We start from the raw sequence: 18,836 nt of genomic DNA on the forward strand, positions 1-18,836 counted from the left end.
CCTCCCAAAAATGTCATGATGAGCTTCACTCATTTAGGAAACATCATTTCCATCATCCAGCTGCTTCTCTACTCCTCTGTCCATCTTGACTTGGTGGCCTAGTGGCAGATTTCGTTTTCAGTGCCAGAGAGTTCAAGTCCAAATTTCAGATGCTCTGACAGCCATGGTGAAATATACACCATCTTTAAATTTGCAAGAAGTCAAACTCAATCATCACAATAGTCCCTTCTGGAGTAAATGAGTAAAATCCTGGCCCTAAAGAAGTTAATGACAAAACCCTCATTGACTCCAACGGGTCCAGGATTTCACCCTATAAATCTTAAATCTTCATTTCTCTTTTTTTGTTTTTGGAATCTACCACCTTTCTTAAATTCCACTGTTGTAGCACCACTGATGGTATTAATGGTGACACAAGAAGGCCATGCTTATGCTGGAGAGGGTTTGTACTGGTATACTTATCCCCAGGAAGCTGCACTGGTTCAAGTCACTTTTATATCAGTATGGAACACCTGCACTAGGTTTTTCCACTGGTACAGCCATATCCATGTAACTACACACAAAAAAACCCCCTGAGTTCATAAAGACTCTAGTACAGATCAGCCACCAGTATTTTAATTGCTATATGGTTTAGACCTTCCCTGAACAAGATTCAATGACACAGTGGTTAATACACAAGCAGCCACTCTATAACTAGCATGCCCACTATTGAAACAAAGGTGAAGCTGCAAAAGGGGTAATGATGGGGAAATTTTTAAAAAATTGCTAATGAAAGCACAGCCTAAGTCATCTCTCTCCTTTTTTTTCTTGAATTCAGTTTATGAGATAGTTAAGATAGAACAGTAGTATTAAACTTCATTCTATGGAGTGAAACAAATTACATTCTTAATTAGGTCCCACTTAGGACAATATACTGTTCTTTGTCCACAATGGACCCCCGCAAAATGCCAGGTTTCTTGAATTATTTTGAAGCAGCTTGAACTCCTACGGTCAGAGTCTGATTGTAGTTACACTAGTGCGAAGTAATTCCGCTGGTGTCAATACTTCACATTTACGTCATTTTAATAATGCTGGCCTCTAGTCTGCATCCCTCTCCCGCAAACTACACAAAAAAACGAACAAAATTATATTAAACAATGAACACCTCTTCTGGTTTACCCTTATCTTACTTGGGTCTGTCTTGTAGGATGTAAACTCCGTTAGAACTGCAATATTATCATGCATACAGTGCTGAGTACCCTGCCAGCAGTTAATAAATAATAATAATTTCCCCACCCTTTGAATTTCACACCTCGCCTTACCATTTTTTATCATCCAGATCTTTTTCTCCCCACTTCCCTGGGCCTGCATTAAAAGGAGATTTATTACAATGTATCCTCTTCTCCCATACTACAATCTCCTTAACAGAGCCTGCTTTGCCTATTGCTTTTTCCCCAGCTGCTCTCTTGTAGATTCTCAGTGTACTCAGTGTAGGAAACAGCTATCAGAGACTGCACTGAGAAAAGATGATAATAACCAATTGCTGGCTGCAGACAGACAGAAGCTTAGACTGAGTGTAGACTCAGGTGCTGAGAGTCAGGCAGAGGAAGGACTAACCTATTACAGGGCTTCACTGCTTACAATAGGAGACTTTAAAAAACACTACTGGGGTGAGGGTAGCCATCTCTTCGTCTATTCCTACTGAATGTTGTTGGTAATGAACAAAGTACAATAACTGGATGTTTCCCTTAAAATAATCAGCAGTGAACTAATTAACAATGTTTATATTAATGTGTCATCATTACGCTTCTGAGAGAACATTACGTTAAGTTGAACAGTGGCACAACATTTCTCAGAGCTTTTTTGGAAAGTTTCAGAGATCTTTGCAGAGAAGACAACACTATATTGGTTCATATTTGGAAAGTTATTTTTGCAACCAGAGTGGCTAAGACATTTTTTTAAAATTAAATCTTAAATTCTCCAGAGTGTTTGACAGAGGGAAAAAAACTTTGTACCTTTTTAGGCACATTATCACTATCCATTTCATATCTATGCTTTAGACTACGTCTTCCCAGTAGAGAAAAAACATTGTTCCATAAAAATTACTCCAATCCTTAATATCTTAATACAGAATTAATTTTCAGAATATAGTTCAAACAAGGTTAAATCAAAACAATTTGTTAGAGAAAAAGAATAAACCTCTAAAGAGATATAATAGGTCACCACAGAGCGTTTGGGCTGTTTCTGGCTTTTTCTTGGCTCTTTATATAGAGCCTATAGTGACAGAGCATCAGAAACCTTCACACAAGATTTAAAGATAATCTACAGTAAATGGGGAAGAAGAAAGACATTTGTGCTCATGCCCTTTCTTTTTGTTTCTTTATGATATGTAAAGATAGTCTGAAAGTGGGGGCTGGGGTTTGTTTAATTTAAGTTAATTTAATTTAATTTAATTCTTGTTTTTCATATAAAACGTTCAGGTCATGGCAAGCTGGAAGATTCTGTGATAACTGGAAAACTACCGAAATGGTGACATCACAAGAGCCAAGAGAAATCTGAGCAATTGAAAGGGGAAGAGATTTTTAGTCAATGTTTAAAACTTTTTGTTTTTAATGTTTACAGATATGTAATTTCAGTTTCTAAAATCCCAAATAAAGTGAGTACTGTTAAAGATTCAACCTCCTTGCTCTTTTAGTTAAGGTGTTAGAAGTCTCAATAAAGATTCCTGAGACCTCCCAGAGGGTTCTCTAGCATAACCAGAAAAGACTGCATTAGACATTCTTGATATTCATAAAACGAAAAAATTAGGGGGAAAAAACATTCAAAACAACAAACTTTTCAGGCCTTCTTTATATATCATAAAAGAAGCAAAAAAAGCAAGAAGACAATTGCTAAAAAAATCCTTTGAAGGTCACCTTTAAAAAACCTCCAACTTCTATGAGCAGGTAATCTATCACAATTCCAGTTTCAGAGAGGAGTGCCAGGAAAACCTTCCTCCCTTGCTTACACAAATCAGTTTGCAAAGAATTGGGCAGTATATTTTCTGACCTCTAACTTCCATAGTCAGCTGTACCAACTGCACAATTATATGCTCAGCTTGGTCTCTCAGTTATATTTTCCATTCATCTGTGAAGTCTAAAGGCTTAGATTAATCCAGCAGGTTTCTCTTGCTCTCACTCTCGTAGCCATCAAAAACCTTTTCGCCATGAAACAGATAATTCATTACCTCAAACATTTATCTAGGAAATTTCTTATTCAGCCTCACACAGATGGTGGTGATCAACGCAAACCCACTTGCTATGTTCAAAAGCACCTGTTTTTTATTCACAGTTAACTGTTCTCTCAGATAGGAGCTTTTCCACAATCCCTTTAACACTGCAGTTTCTATAGTTAATGATACTGCCTTCATCATGTTTTAAAAAATGACAACTGTACATGAATACTATACAAGGACACATTAAATATAGTTAAAAATGTAGTAGTTCACATAAGACTACACCAGGAAAGTTACTATATTGCTGACAATGGCTTCAGTTGAACACAGTAAAAGTACATGTGTAGACCGGTACAAACCATGTTCAGCATCATTTCAGAAAAGAAAATCGTTTCTGTTGTTTATCCTAATCTCTACTTGCTGTTCAACCACGTACAGACACTGCTGATGCTCACTGCAGCAACAGTTAATTTTCCAAGGTTACACTAGCTAGGCCGCAGTGAGTTTCACTGGCACCTCCTGCTGGAAGCACTAACCCTTTGCCTCATGTTATTCCAAACCACATGCTCAAGGTGATCTAAATCAGATGCTCATTAACTGGCATTTTCCACTTCTCCTTCTTCCAGCTTTAAGTTTCCTTTTTTTGTCTCTTAGCAGAGTTGAGCAATAATAAATTTAAGCAAAATTGGACAGGAAATAATTACAGGGATTAGATATGCACTTTCAAATAGTTGTCATCCCTTTGAAAATCAGAATGGAGTAATGTGAAGAGAACTAAGAGGAGGAAGGAATTTTTTGCTGATCACCTCTTTCTTCCAGACTGGTTTGGTCATTATTTAACATGAGACTTTTGACATTTTCTCTAGCACCAGAAATTTGAAAGTGTGTAAAACAGAAATGGCAGAGACATTATTAAACTGTTCCAGACACAATGGGCTCTCACATATGCCTGTAATTACTGTTCAATACATTATATATAGTTATACTTGGCTCTTGTTTCAGAAAACAAGCAAAGTATTTTTACTGCCAATAGGTGACAAGGATGGGACTAGTGGGTTTTGCAGTCCAGACTATCACATTCATTAATGAATAATTAAACATAAAAAGGGTTTTAACAGACAGTCAGTTCAAGTTTTGTCCCAAATTCAGGGCTCTTCTGAAAAAAATATGACCATGAAAAATATGTCTATAACCATGTCTTTAAGAAAAAGTGGAAAAAATTATTTTGAACAAATCTCTTAGTGTCTGCAACCCATTTTGAGTGTTCTTAGCAGTGCATGAGAACCAAAAGTAAACACTAACTGAAAGAAAGTGAAACTGATCAGTATTAGGGCTGTCAAGCGATTAAAAAAATTAATCGTGATTAATCGCACTGTTAATAATAGAATACCATTTATTTAAATATTTTTTGCACTATATGTTGAAAACATCAATCTCTTTATTATGAAAGTGGAACTTACAAATTTAGATATATGAACAAAAAAACTACATTCAAAAATAAAATAATGTAAAATTTTAGAGCCTGCAAGTCCACTCAGTCCTACTCTTGTTCAGCCAATCGCTCCAACAAGTTTGTTTACATTTGCAGGAGATAATGCTGCCCACTTCTTGTTTACAATGTCACCTAAAAGTGAGAACAAGCGTTCTCATGGCACTGTTGTACCTGGTGTTGCAAGATATTTACGTGCCAGATGTGCTAAAGATTCATATGTCCCTTCATGCTTCAACCACCATTCCCAGAGGACATGCGTCCATGCTGATGACGGGTTTTGCTCAATAACAATCTAAAGCAATGCGGACTGATGCATGTTCAGTTTCTGAGTCAGGTGCCACCAGCAGAAGCTTGATTTTCTTTTTTGGTGGTTCGAGTTCTGTAGTTTCCACATCCAAGTGTTGCTCTTTTAAGATTTCTGAAAGCACACGCCACACCTCATCCCTCTCAGATTTTTGAAGGCACTTCAGATTCTTAAACCTTTGGAGGAGTGTTGTAGCTATTTTTAGAAATGTCACATTGGTACCTTCTTTGCATTTTGTCAAATCTGCAGTGAAAGTGTTCTTAACATGAAATATATGGCAGAATGTGGGTAAAACAGAGCAGGGAACATACAATTCTCACCCAAAGAGTTCAGTCATAAATTTAATTAACGTGTTTTTTTTTAAAGAGCATCATCAGCATAGAAGGATGTCCTCTGGAATAGTGGCCAAAGCATGAAGTGGCATACGAATCTTTAGCATATCTGCAGTGGTGATCTGGAACCGGTTCTTACCGGTTCGCAGGAACCGGTTGTTAAATTTAGAACCCCTTTTAGAACCCGTTGTTCCAGGACAACAGGTTCTAAAAGGGCTTTATTTAACAAAAGCTCCAGTAGCTGTCCACCCCGCCCCGGCCCCAGCTCACTTCCCTCTCCTCCCCAGAACACTCCACCCCCCTGCTCCTCCCCCTCCACTGCTTCCCACGAACACAGGCAGCAAGCAGGTAAGCAGGGGGAGGGGGCGCAAGGAGGGCTCCAGAGAGGCGCGGCGCGGCCCAGTCCGGTCCCAGCCGAGCAGCTCCGGCCCAGCCCTGGCCCCGTGGCGCAGGTGCTGGCCTCGGTCCCAGCCGAGTGGCTCTGGCCCAGGCCTTATGGTGCCGGCCCCAGCCCTGGCCCTGGCCCCAGCCAAGCGGCTCCGGCCCGGGCCCTATAGTGCCAGCCCCAGCCCAGCCGAGTGGCTCCGGCCCGGTCCCAGCCGAGCGGCTCCAGGCAGCGCAGTAAGGGTACAAGGAGCAGGAAGGGGGTGTTGGAAGAGGACAAGGGATTTCAGGGGGTTGTGGGGGTGTGGATAGGGGTCGGGGCGGTCAGAGGGCAGGGAACAGGGGGTTTGAACGGGGGCAAGGGTCCTGGGGGGGCAGTCAGGAAGGAGCAGGAGTTGGATGGGGCAGTGGATGGCAGGCAGGAGTTCCAGGGGCAGTCAGAGGACAGAGAGAAAGGGTGGTTGGATGGGGCAGGGGTCCCGCGGGGCCATCAGCAATGAGAGGAGAGGTTGGATGGGGCTGCAGGGGGCAGTCAGAGGACAGGAAAGGGGGGTGGATGGGGCAGGGGTCCTGGGGGATATCTAGGAACATGGGAGGTTGGATGGGGCAGGAGTCCTGGGAGGGGGGCATGACCCCCTCGTGGGGTGAGGAGGAGGGAACCTGTTAATATTTTGGCAGCTCATCACTGGATATCTGGCATGTAAATACCTTGCAATGCCAGCTACAGAAGGGCCATGCAAATGCCTGTTCTCACTTTCTGTGGCACTGTAAATAATAAGAGGGCAGCATTATATCCTGTAAACAAACTTGTTTGTCTTAGTGACTGGCTGAACAAGAAGTAAGACTGAGTAATTGTCAACCTTTTATTGGTTCATTTGGTGACTCCTCTGTTTAGTCATTGCTAATAGCTCTGCAGTGAATGCTAGTTATGAACACATCTGGATCTCTTAGCTATTCATGTATCATACGGGCAAGGACTGGGTTCCTGCATTCTGCCTTGTCCCTTTACCAGAAGATAACAACCAACTAGCGTTACCAAGTAGTGGAGAGTCTCTATTAGCTCATGTAGTAGAAATCTGTGCTGCAGGACTTAACATCCAGGATTCAAACCCTGCTCACAGACTTTCCTGAGGGTTGTTACATTCACAACCTGGACCATGGGCTCTGCCATGCATCCATGGCAATGGGAGCTATGGAATTAGCTGCCTAATACAGAGGGTGCAGAGGAGTGGGGGGTAGTTCCCCAAGTCCATGCCAGCAAAACTCATGGGAAAGTAAATGAAAAATTGAGGTGAATGCCCCAGACCCCTGTGATGAGTGACTGTGGTCACCTCCACATACCATATATCCTCAATACCTGTCCCTCACAAAGGTTCGTGTGCCTCAGCAGTTCACCCCACATCCTCAGTATTTGCCCTACACTGCGATGTCTGTGGCTCAGGTGCCCCGATCCTCAGCACCTGCCCCTCCCCGTGTCCCAGGGAGGCTTCACGCAACATCCTCAGCACCTGTCCACACCACGGTTCCAGTGCCCTAGGGATGCACCCCATATCAACGGCACCTCCCCCTCCCTGGGTCCCTATGCCCTATGGGTGCACCCCACATGCTCTGCACCTGCCCCACACCATGGTCCCTGTGCCCTAGGGATGCATCCCATATCCACAGCATCTGCCCCTCCTTGGGAGCCCTATGCCTGGGGGATGCTCCCCATAGTCACGGCACCTCCCCCTCTCTGGGGGCCATATGCCCTGGGGGTGCACCCCACATCCTCAGCACCTGCCCCACACCATGGTCCCTGTGCCCCAGGGATGCACCCCATATCCACAGCATCTGCCCCTCCTTGGGGTCCCTGTGCTCTGTGGGTGCACCCCACATCCTCAGCACCTGCCCCATACCACGGTCCCTGTGCCCTAGGGATGCACCCCATATCCACGGCACCTACCCCTCCCTGGGGTCCCTATGCCCTGGGGGGTGCACCCAACATCCTTAGCACCTGCCCCACACCACGGTCCCTGTGCCCTAGGGATGCACCCCATATCCACGACTCCTGCCCCTCCCCGGGTCCCGGGGAGGCTTCACCCCACATCTTCAGCCCCTCACTGCTCAGGGCTCGACTCGGCTCCGCTTACCCCAGCCCCGGCCCCAGGCAGCAGACTCCTCTTTCCCCCAATTCAGCCCGTTCAGCCGCTTCCTCCTCGGCTCCGCCTCTTCCTCCGCACGTTGCCGCCGCGCTGCCTCCTCCAGCCGGCCCTTCCCGCCGCCCGGGCGCCGCTCTGCGTCACTCGCCGGGCGCCGGGGACCGGCAGGCGGGACGGAGCCAGGCCAGCGGCGAGGGGTAAGGAGCGGGCGGAGGCTGCTGGGAAGAGCCGGGTGAGGTGGAGGGCAGAGGACGGGTCGGGGCACAGGCTGCGCCCCCCATACCGTCCGTGAGCCCCGCACTGGGTCTAACTCGTGAGCGGCCGGGCCGAGCTCGGCGCTGCACAGCCCGGGCAGGGACGGAGCCCGCGGATACACCCAGATGTACGCAGCTGCCCCGGTCCAGAGCCGAGGCTTCCCTCCGGGCCCAGCTGGGAGTCGGGCTCAGGCCGTCGGATCAGGGGGGCAGCGTCGTGTTATTGCAGTGCAAGGGGGCTGATCACTGGGCCGAGCAATTCCTTTGCTTTCGACTTGCTGGTTTCAGTCTTTTAGGAAACTTACCACTGTACAAACCAATGGTTTATTATCGACTTAGTGACGAGGCCCTTTCCCTGCCCCCCTTGTAATGCTGAAGTTCCCTTGTAGGAGAATGGCCACTTTATTTTGCTTTAATCTTCAGTGCAGTTTTGTTTTTTGCTATACATCATGAATAATTTCCCTGTTCTGCTACACACATGCACATACTTGATTTTTGTAGATAGTGTTGAGTTTAGGTCACTATAGTAACTGATAATGGAAGGTTCTCATTAGCTGTGTTCCTGGGTGCCGCTATTATAAACAGCTAGCAGGAACTTGTTTCTCTGAGGGAATTGGTCCTAATAGGTCTTTTCCAACTCTGATTGCATGATTTTTGAACTTCACTTGAATACTTAAATCTCTTTCAAGATTAAAGCACATTCTCCTTTGAAGACACAGTCTGTATATTCACACCTGAGTTAAACGCAAACTAGTTAAATGGTTAACATTGGAATAAAACTGAAAGATTTGCCTCTGGACGGTTATTCTTTATTTGTGGTAGCACCCCATCATGTGATAAGTGTTTTCCATATAGAGAAGAAGGCATAATCCCTGCCCCCCGGACCTCACAATCTAAAACCAGACAGACAGCGAGGCTGAGGGATTAGATCAGCAAATATTCAGTTAAGAATACATGTAATTTGGGCATAATTTATCTTCATGTGTAGCATAGTCAGCCTGTGATTTAAAATTTGCAGTGGTGAAAGACTATAATCACTTTTTGACCTTTATATTTTGATTTTGTATATTTTAAAAATTTTCAAGACAAGGAATTAGTAGACTTGAGATCACTGCTTCCTTATTAAAGGGAATCTAATATAAAGCTGTACTTGGCACTGGTATGACTGCTGCTGGTATATTCTGTCTAATTCTGGTGTCCACAGTTCAAGAACAATTTTGATACATTGGAAACGATTCAGAGAAGAACCACAAGAATCAATAAAGAATTAGAAAACATGCTGTATAATGAGAGACTTAAGGAGCTCTCAATCTGTTTATTTTAACAGAGAATTAAGGGGTGATTTGACTGCAGCGGTCTATGAGTACTTGGTCAACAAATACTTAATAATGGGCTCTTCAGTGTAGCAGAGAAAGGTATGACACGATCTAGTGGCTAGAAATTAAAGCTAGACAAATTCAGATTGGAAATAAGGCGTAATTTTTTTAGCAGTTGGAACAACTTACCAAGGGTCATGATGGAGTCTTCGTCGCTAAAAATTTTTAAATCAAGGTTGAATGGTTTTCTAAGAGAAATTATGGGGAAGTTCTACGGCCTGTGCTATACAGGAAGTCAGGCTAGATAATGACAATGGTCCCTTCTGGCCTTGGAATCTATGAATGTAAATAATCCTTACATTCAAAGTGGTATATTACAGAGGTTAAAATTGTGGCTTTGTGATTAGACCCCGAGTTCAGTTTTAACCAAAGCTTGATCCTGCACCTGAATATCTTCATGCAATATCTAAAGGCTCTCCAGAACCTGATGTAATAAACAATTTGCCTACTGAAGCTCACAAGGTGGTGCATTGATTAGGAATGGGTGGGGAGGATAAACAATTGAGATATAAACTACGAAACAATTAACCAGTGACCTAAATAAACAAACTATAACCTGCACTCAGGCAGTGTCCAGTATCTTTGTGGCCTTTCCCCTAAGTGAGGCAGTTTTTAGGCAGCAATCAGTAAGTCATGGTTATGTGAATGCAGAAACAAAGTGTGTCCTCAATCCAGGTTCCCCTTCAGCATGTCTGTCTACATACCCTCCTCTCCAAAAAAATCTCCCCAAGATGGACACTGCAGGATCACCTCAACCCCTTAACCATTCCCCTTCTTTTCCAGGATCCACTGGTGAAAGAGATGGACCAATGCAGTGGCATGTGAACTAGGGCAAGAAAATTAGAAAATAGGAGCTAAAACTGAATCTGAACAGCAATTAGCCTGACCTAATACAAACATGAAAATATGTAGTTGTTAGAAGAAGCTAGCCTCCAAGAGAATTGTTGGGTTTCCTGGGCTGGCAGAGGGAGAAGGGAGCAATTATAGAAAAGCTCAGCTGATTCTTTGCATCTTTCTTAATCACAAAGGAACCTTTGGAGATCTATGCTCTAGACCCCTACTTTTCATGTAATAAAGCTGGAGGTATTCTTTGGGATTGAGGTTTCAGAAGAGGAGGTGCTGGAATAAATGGATAAAGAACAAAAAGTCACTGGACCAAATGGTGAAAATCAGAGTTCCGAAGGAACTTATGTGGCTGAGCTGCTAACAAAAAATTCAGTTTCATTAACATAATTCCCTCTCTGTGAGGACTGGAGAGTAGCAAATTTAACTTTCATATAAAAAGGCAGTAGGATGGTCCTGGTAATTACAGACCAATGAACTGCACTGCAGTACAAGAAAAATTGAATATAAAACAGAAACCAGCACTTATTCTGCAAAGGAAAATTATTAGGGCTGTCAAATTATTAAAAAAATTAATTGTGATTAATCGCACAATTAATTGCACTGTTAAACAATAATGGAATACCATTTATTTAAATATTTGTGGATTTTTCTACATTTTCCAATATATTGATTTCAATTACAACGCAGAATACCAAGTGAACAGTGCTCACTTTGTATTTATTTTTATTGCAAATATTTGCACTGTAAAAAACAAAAGAAATAGTTTATTTCAATTCACCTAATACAAGTACAGTAACATCTCACTTAACGATGTAGTTGTGTTCCTGAAAAATGTGACGTTAAGCAAAACGATGTTAAGCAAATCCAATTTCCCCATAAGAATTAATGCAAATAGGGGGGTTTAAGTTCCAGGGAAATTTTTTTCACCAGACAAAAGACTGACTCTCTTTCTCTCTCTCTCTCTACATACACACACACACACACAAAATAAGTTTTAAACAAACAATACTGGTACAAAGCGATGATGATTGTGAAGCTTGGTTGAGGTGGTGAAGTCAGAGGGTGGGATATTTCCCAGGGAATGCCTTACTGCTAAATGATGAACTAGCAATTGGTTGAGCCCTCAAGGTTTAACTCGTTAGTGTAGCCTCACACGCTATAAGGCAGCACAAATGGAGGGAGGGGAGATAGCGTGGAAGACAGAGACACACCTTGTGTGTGAGAGAGAGACGTGCATTGCACCTTTAAGTACGCTGACCCCACTCTTAAGTACACTGCCTTTTTAAGTTGATCAGCAAGCTGAGATGGCAGCTGCTGCCAGGAAGCTCCCTTCATCAAGCCCTGTCATGTGTCCCCCTGCTCTATGGAAGATGGGGTAAGTGGGGAGCAGGGGGGAGGGGGACACCCTGACATTAGCCCCCCTATAAACTCCCCTTCTCCCCCTGACACAGCAAGATGGAGGCTCTGGGGAGCAGCTCCAAGGCAGAGGGCAGGAGCAGCACATGGCAGTAGTAGGGAGGGACAGCTGAACTGCCAGCAATTGATAGCCTGCTGAGCGGTTGCTGCACAGGGATCTTAGGGGAACGGGGGGCTGATGGGGCTGCCAGTCTATCCAGGTCCCAAGCCTCCACCAGCTGGCTGCAATGGGCTGCTTTTCCTGCAAGCAGTGGACAAAGCAGGTGGCTGCCAAACAGCGTTGTAAGGGAGCATTGCAGAACTTTAAACGAGCATGTTCTGTAATTGATCAGCAATGTAACAATGAAAAAACGTTAACCGGGACGACTTTAAGTGAGGAGTTACTGTGCTGTAGTGCAGTTTCTTTATAATGAAAGTTGAACTTACAAATGTAGAATTAGGGACAAAAAATAACTGCATTAAAAAATAAAACAATGTAAAACTTTAGAGCCTACAAGTCCACTCAGTCCTACTTCAGCCAGTCGCTTAGACAAACAAGTTGGGTTGCAATTTGCAGGAGATAATGTGGCCCACATCGTGTTTACAATGTCACCTGAAAGTGAGAACAGGTGTTCGCATGGCACTGTTGTAGCCAGCATCGCAAGATATTTATGTGCCAGATGTGCTAAAGAGTCATATGTCTCTTCATGCTTCAACCATCATTCCAGAATATATGAGTCCATGCTGAAGACAGGTTCTGCTCAATAACATTCTAAAGCAGAGGAGACCGACACATTCATTTTCACCATCTGAGTCAGATGCCACTTGCAGAAGATTGATTTTCTTTTTTTAGTGGTTCGAGTTCTGTAGTTCCCACATCCAAGTGTTGCTCTTTTAAGACTTCTGAAAGCATGCTCCACACCTTTTCCCTCTAAGATTTTGGAAGGCACTTCAGATTCTTAAACCTTTGGTGGAGTGTTGTAGCTATTTTTAGAAATGTCACATTGGTAGCTTTTTGCATTTTGTCAAATCTTCTGTGACAGTGTTCTTAAAATGGACATGTGCTGGGTCATCATCCAGATTGGTATAACATGAAATATATGGCAGAATGCGGATAAAACAGAACAGGAGATGTACAATTCTACTCCAAGGAGTTCAGTCACAAATTTTTTAACAAGGATCATCGTCATGGAAAGATGTCCTCCAGAATGTCCTCTGAAGATGTCCTCTGAAGCATGAAGGGGCGTATGAATGTTTAGCATATCTGGCATGTAAATACCTTGCAACGCCAGCTACAAAAGTGCCATGGAAACGTTTATTCTCACTTTCAGGAGACATTGTAAACATGATGAGGGCAGTATTATCTCCTGTAAATGTAAACAAACTTATTTGTCTTAGCAATTGGCTGAACAAGAAGTAGGACTGAGTGGACTTGTATGATCTAAAGTTTTACGTTGTTATGTTTTTGAGTGCAGTTATGTAAGAACAACAAATCTACATTTGTAAGTTACACTTTCACGATAAAGACATTCCACTACACTACTTGTATAGGGTGAATTGAAAAATACTATTTCTTTTGTTTATCATTTTTACAATGCAAATATTTGTAATAAAAAATAATATAAAGTGAGCATTATACCGTTTGTATTGTGTTGTAATAGAAATCAATATATTTGAAAATGTAGAAAAACATCCAAAAATATTTAATAAATTTCAGTTGGTATTCTATTGTTTAACAGTGTGATTAATCACGATTCATTTTTTTAATCACAGTTAATTTAATTGCGTGAGTTAACTGCCATTATTTAACAGCCCTAAAAATTATATTGCTCTAATTTACTAAATAATGGATAAAGGAGAACTGGTTAATATAATTTATCTGGACTTCCAAAAAGCTTTTTGGGTCCCTAATGAGAGGCTAAGAGCCTTTCTCTGAAAGGCCGTGCTCTGTCATAGATCTAAAACTGTAAACAAAGCGTAAGAATAAAAGGTAAATTTTTAGCCAGGCTATATGTTATATTGGGCGGTGGGTGCATGCAGTTTGCTAGAGTGGGTACTTAATATATTGGTGATCTGAAAAAGGGGTGGGAAAAGCAAAATTTGCAGACATAAAATTATTTAAATAGTCAAAACCAGAGAAGACTGGGATGAATAGTGGAACCAAAAAAACACAGGTGGATTATCAGCATGTTGACAAGTGAAATTTAGTATTGACAGCTACAAAATTTTCCTTCCAATACATTTCACCTTGAACTATTAATTCACATTTCTGGATTCTAAGGTAGCTATTTCTGAAGACAACCTGGATTGTTATTGTAAATGAAAAAGCTCTTCTTGATAATTAGTAGTAGTCAAAATAGTAAGCAATGTTAGGTTTTATAAAGAATGGGATTGATTATACTGCACTGTTAGAATACTGTCATATAAATCAGTGGTGTGCCCTTTCTTGGAATATTGTGTTCAGTTCTGGCACTCTGTCTCAAAAAAGATATGACATAAATAGGAGTTCAGAAACAGGTGATGCAAATAGTTAGAGGAGTGGCGAGACTTCCATATGCAGAGACGTGAAAAAGATTGGGTTCATTTAGTTGAGAGAGGAGAAGAATAAGAAGAGACACAAAAGAGATATACAAAATAATAAGTAAAATATGAACAGTAAAGTTGATGCTTCTATTTATCCTTTTCAATAACATAAGAACAAGAGGACCTTTAAACTGAGATTTAAATGATTAAATTTAAAATGATAAAAGCAGATACTTTTGCAGATAGTACATAATTAGTGTGGAACTCGTTGCCGCAAGATACCATTGAGGCCAGGAGCTTTATAGGCTTCAGAGGGGTATTAGACATATATGAATGAGAATATCCTTGGTTTCACTGTATGGGGTGGAGGGTTTTTTGGTATTTTGTTTTCTTTAAATTAGAGATATAAGCTCTCAGGCCTTACTCAGCCAACCACTGACAGCAGTTAAGAAACTTCCCATAGCGGGAGGTTATTTCATAATTGTCCATTATGGGGTTTCTTGCATATTATTGAAGATACTACTTATGTCACCTCTATTACCATAGTATTTGAGTGCTTCACTGACTTTATTTCTCCGCATAACTGTGTAGCGTAGAAATATTGTGATCTCCATTTAACAGGTAGGGAACTGAGGCACAGAGTGACTAAGTGATTAGCTCAAGGCAGTCTGTGACAGAGGGGGAGATTGAACCCCAGTCTGCCAATCCCCTGTCTAGTGACCTAACCACTGGATCGTCCTTTCTTTCATTACTGTAATGTTTGTCATACCGGCCACTGTAAATGGCAAGATGCTGGACCAGACAGACAGTGGGCCAATATAAAACTTCCTGTGTTTTTGTATTCCAGTAAGAGACCTGTGCATGTAAGGAGAGCAGATCATCAACCTTATTTTTGCAGATCAAGTCCATTTTTAAGTTAGCATATGAGCATCTCACTCTGGTAAATAAATTTTCCCACTTTCTTTATCTTAAAAAGCAACAAAATAGATCATTTTTAATTGAAAATTCATTTCCATGCTGAGCCCTTGTGTGCCAAGTTTCAGCCTCTGCATATTTTAAATAGCCTTATAAACCCCCTGAAAATGAGAGATTACAGTAGAGACAGACAAATTCTTAACTGTGACAGTACTAGTATGCAGCATTATTATTATATTAACCTTGAGGTCAGAAGAGAGAAGGCCATAGTATGCAGATCAAAGGATTGAACACAAACAGTGCTCTTTTTTTTAACAATTCCTTGACAGAGGAGTTCTTAAAAGCTGAAGTTAGAATTAGATCTACAAACTGTTACCTCTTAGAAAACAAAATTGTCCTTATGCTGTTGGACTCAACATTGCTTATAGACATTTTCTCAGAGTTCTTTTAATTCAAGAAATCACATTTAGCCTGACGGCATCCTGAGTTTGGCTGGTTACTAATATCTGTTCTGACTATGTCAATATGTTATATAGAGACTTGTAAACAGGAAAACTCACAAGAAAGGAACTTCAAGTTCCTCAAGCAGTGCATTATTCCAATGTCTGTGATAAGGGTTCTGTTATCTCACATACTTTATATCTTTGGGTATTTAACAGAGACCTAGAGATACAGTGTATGCTACTGAAACACAGACCGTAAATACTGAACAAAGAAAAAGAGCAGGTAATACAGCCCACAGATCACAAGAGTGGCCTGAGCAGTTACCATAGGTGGATGTATGAGAGAGGAGGATAACTGCTTTCCATGTGCATTGAATTCCATTTTTATAGACATTAAAGCGAAACTGAGTTGCCCTGAGATGAGCTTACACTGTAGTCTTTGCTTGATCAGTACAAAACCAGAGTTACTGGTGTGTAGGAGATACTAGTAGAAGTTCTGTGGCCGCTGAGATATGATTTGACAAGAAGAATGACTAAGGAATAGAGAAAAGGTTCTGAATAGAATTCTTAGGTCTCTGCTGGGTCCATTGATAAAATCCTTATGAAGTCTATTATATGCTGAACTCCTTGATGATCTTGGTAGAGTGATTCTCTAGTGTCTTGTGAAAGCCCAGCATGAGATAAAGACTCCTGAAGACTTCCAGGCAAGCAGCGATGGAGCAGCTTGTCACTGCTGGTGGATTGTCCAGAGAGGTTAAAGCTCACTATTTTCACTGTGCTTAACATAAAAAAGAATTCAGTCAGGCAAGGCTCTGCAAGCTGGAACCAGAGTACATGTCCAAGCTGTACTTTTTCGGAGAGTGGCATGAACGCTCTTTTAAAAGAGTTTTCTAAATTATAGGGTTAGAAATAAGAAATCCCAATAAATGTGGCATGATGATAAAAGGGATTAGGAATACTTACATCTCATGCTTTTTAGAAAAGACTGGAAGCCTTATTTGCTGTAGCTTTCCTTAAACTGAAATAATAAAGATATATTGCTGATTTGGAAGAATTTCTTCTTTAAGGAGGATCTCTTAAGTAATTGCCATTTCCTGGAATTTATGTTGCTGAGACTGACAGCTCCTTGCTTATCTAGGTAGAAAGAATTAGTTATGTAGCTTAACTGAGCAGAGAAAACTCAGATGTGGAAAAAAATTGCTGCTATCAAGAAAAGACATTTTAAAATTAATTCTGCCCCATTCCCTTATTTCACCTCATTGTATATTGTGACATCTCAAACCCTAGGTAGTTTTTACTTGTCATCAAATGTACTCAATAATCACAAAGGTACTTAGACAAATAATAGCCTGAATACTTAATTTCCTTGCTTTGTCAGTTAAAATTAAGCAATTGACATCTAGATTTTATCATTTTTTTAAACCAAAAATTGTGACGTAACTGTTCTAGGTGTTATAATGAGAATCTATTGTTCTGAAAAGTTCAAAATGTGAAATTGTGTCCGCAAAGAAAATTGTTTTTCCAAATATATGTTACTGTTAGTAAGCAACCAGATGAAATTCAGTGTGCATGCAATGAAAGTTTAGTATTTTATTATATAAGGAGGAAATCTACAACCTATTAGTTTCTTTTCTTGAAGCTGTCACTCACTTTTAATTTATTACACTTGAATTTTGCTTATGTTCTGAATAACGATATTCTGAAATACGCATTGCATTCTCATAAATACAGTACATTTGATTTTCTGACTTTGGGTTTGCCAAATTCAGAATCTGACATTACTTCAGCTGTGGGATAAGATGCTACTACTCTGTCTTTCTAGAATGCAGCAAATTCATTGTCTTCTAATGGAGGTGGAAGGTAGTTGGCTTTTGTGGCTTTGTTTATCAGTTTTGTTTTTTAAATTCATATCTATGCTAGAACTGATATGATAAATAATGTGTCCATTTCTTCTCTTGAAAAGAGTTGTCTGTGAGATTATTAGCTGTTGTGTCATTTGAGCTGTACTCCACATGAATAAAGTTCAATGTCCTCTTTTTCATTTCCTTTCAGAGAAGCTACTATGGCTGCTACAGTGAACTTGGAACTTGATCCCATCTTTTTGAAAGCACTGGGCTTCCTGCATTCAAAGAATAAGGATTCTGCTGAAAAGCTAAAAGCTCTGCTTGATGAGTCTTTGGCCAGAGGAATTGATTCAAGCTATCGTCCTTCACAAAAGGTATTCACATGAATAGAACATGTAGGTCATTTTTATAAGCAGTATTAAAGCTCCAGCTATTCCTGTTTGAAGTTTTATAGCTGAAGAACTGTGAGAGTCAGAAATGGGGAGAAAACAGACTTGCGGCATAGCTATGTTATTACTTGATCACTGACCTTTATGCATTTGATTCTGGTGCCACTGAAGTTAGAGGAAAAATTCGTAGTGACTTAGTGGCACAATGTCTGGTCCTGGAAGAGAGCTGTTCCCTGCTGGGGTGGGAGGGGCTCTTTGTAACATGGTGCTTTCTGAATACTTTTATCCTGGCTTTGGTGGTGGTATGTCTGTTACTTCTGTACCAGATTGCTCATCCATCCTGAATCAAAAATTAGAGCTAAAAGTTCATAAAAATGCAGGTTAATTGTTGTTGATGAGTGTAAATCTTAAGCAATGTAGTCAGATAATGGTAAAACCACATCAGTTTTCTGTACATTCTGTTGATTAATTCGTATGCGGCAAGAAGAAGAAAAAAGGTTGAGGGGCAGGTTTTAAAGTCAAAATGATTTGCAGAACCAAAACAACTAGCACACCTGACGAATGAAAAAAAATTGTGTGTCATGTTCTGTTCTGTAGAGGTTCTTATAACATGCGCATCACTGTAGTGTTTGAGCTTCTTCCAGTAGTGCATTAAGCTAACAAGTACTAAACGCTATTTAAGATGGAGAATATTATATTAAAGGGACCCCACCAATAACCTACTGCTTTCCACTGCCAAGTGGATAATCTGTATTAAGTGTCCAGTTGTGGTTTCTTTTTCCAAAGTAACTGAAATTTCAGTCATGGCACCTTGCTCAGTTTCTGGCCTGGTCTACACTATGCTTTTAAACTGAATTTATCAGCATTAAACCGATTTAACCCTGCATCCGTCCACACAACGAGGCCCTTTATATCGATATAAAGGGCTCTTTAAACCGGTTTCTGTACTCCTCCCCAACGAGAGGAGTAGCGCTGAAATCGGTATTGCCATGTCAGATTAGGGTTAATGTG

At 41.2% G+C, this 18,836-nt stretch overlaps 2 protein-coding genes across 5 annotated transcripts in view; one reads left to right on the plus strand and one right to left on the minus strand.

The window, feature by feature from the left end:
- GSTCD (glutathione S-transferase C-terminal domain containing) overlaps positions 1 to 8,248 on the minus strand; it is a 142,657-nt gene extending 134,409 nt beyond the window's left edge. For 2 of the 4 annotated variants that reach the window (XR_012655932.1, XM_032794241.2), the window contains exon 1: positions 7,832 to 7,906. The gene's annotated coding sequence lies outside the window, so the exon portion shown is untranslated. Of the gene's footprint in view, positions 1 to 6,410; positions 6,476 to 7,831; positions 7,907 to 8,226 lie in introns of those variants that run through there. The other 2 variants (XM_032794244.2, XM_032794242.2) reach the window with 2 other exon arrangements.
- Positions 7,927 to 18,836, plus strand: part of INTS12 (integrator complex subunit 12) — a 35,774-nt gene continuing 24,864 nt past the window's right edge. The window contains exons 1-2 of the mRNA XM_032794249.2: positions 7,927 to 8,037; positions 17,645 to 17,810. Coding sequence (XP_032650140.1) covers positions 17,655 to 17,810 — 156 coding nt within the window. The 5' untranslated portion in view covers positions 7,927 to 8,037; positions 17,645 to 17,654. The remainder of the gene's footprint in view (positions 8,038 to 17,644; positions 17,811 to 18,836) is intronic.

Source organism: Chelonoidis abingdonii, chromosome 5 (assembly GCF_003597395.2).
Source record: "Chelonoidis abingdonii isolate Lonesome George chromosome 5, CheloAbing_2.0, whole genome shotgun sequence".
In the NCBI taxonomy this organism is placed as follows: Eukaryota; Metazoa; Chordata; order Testudines; family Testudinidae; genus Chelonoidis; species Chelonoidis abingdonii.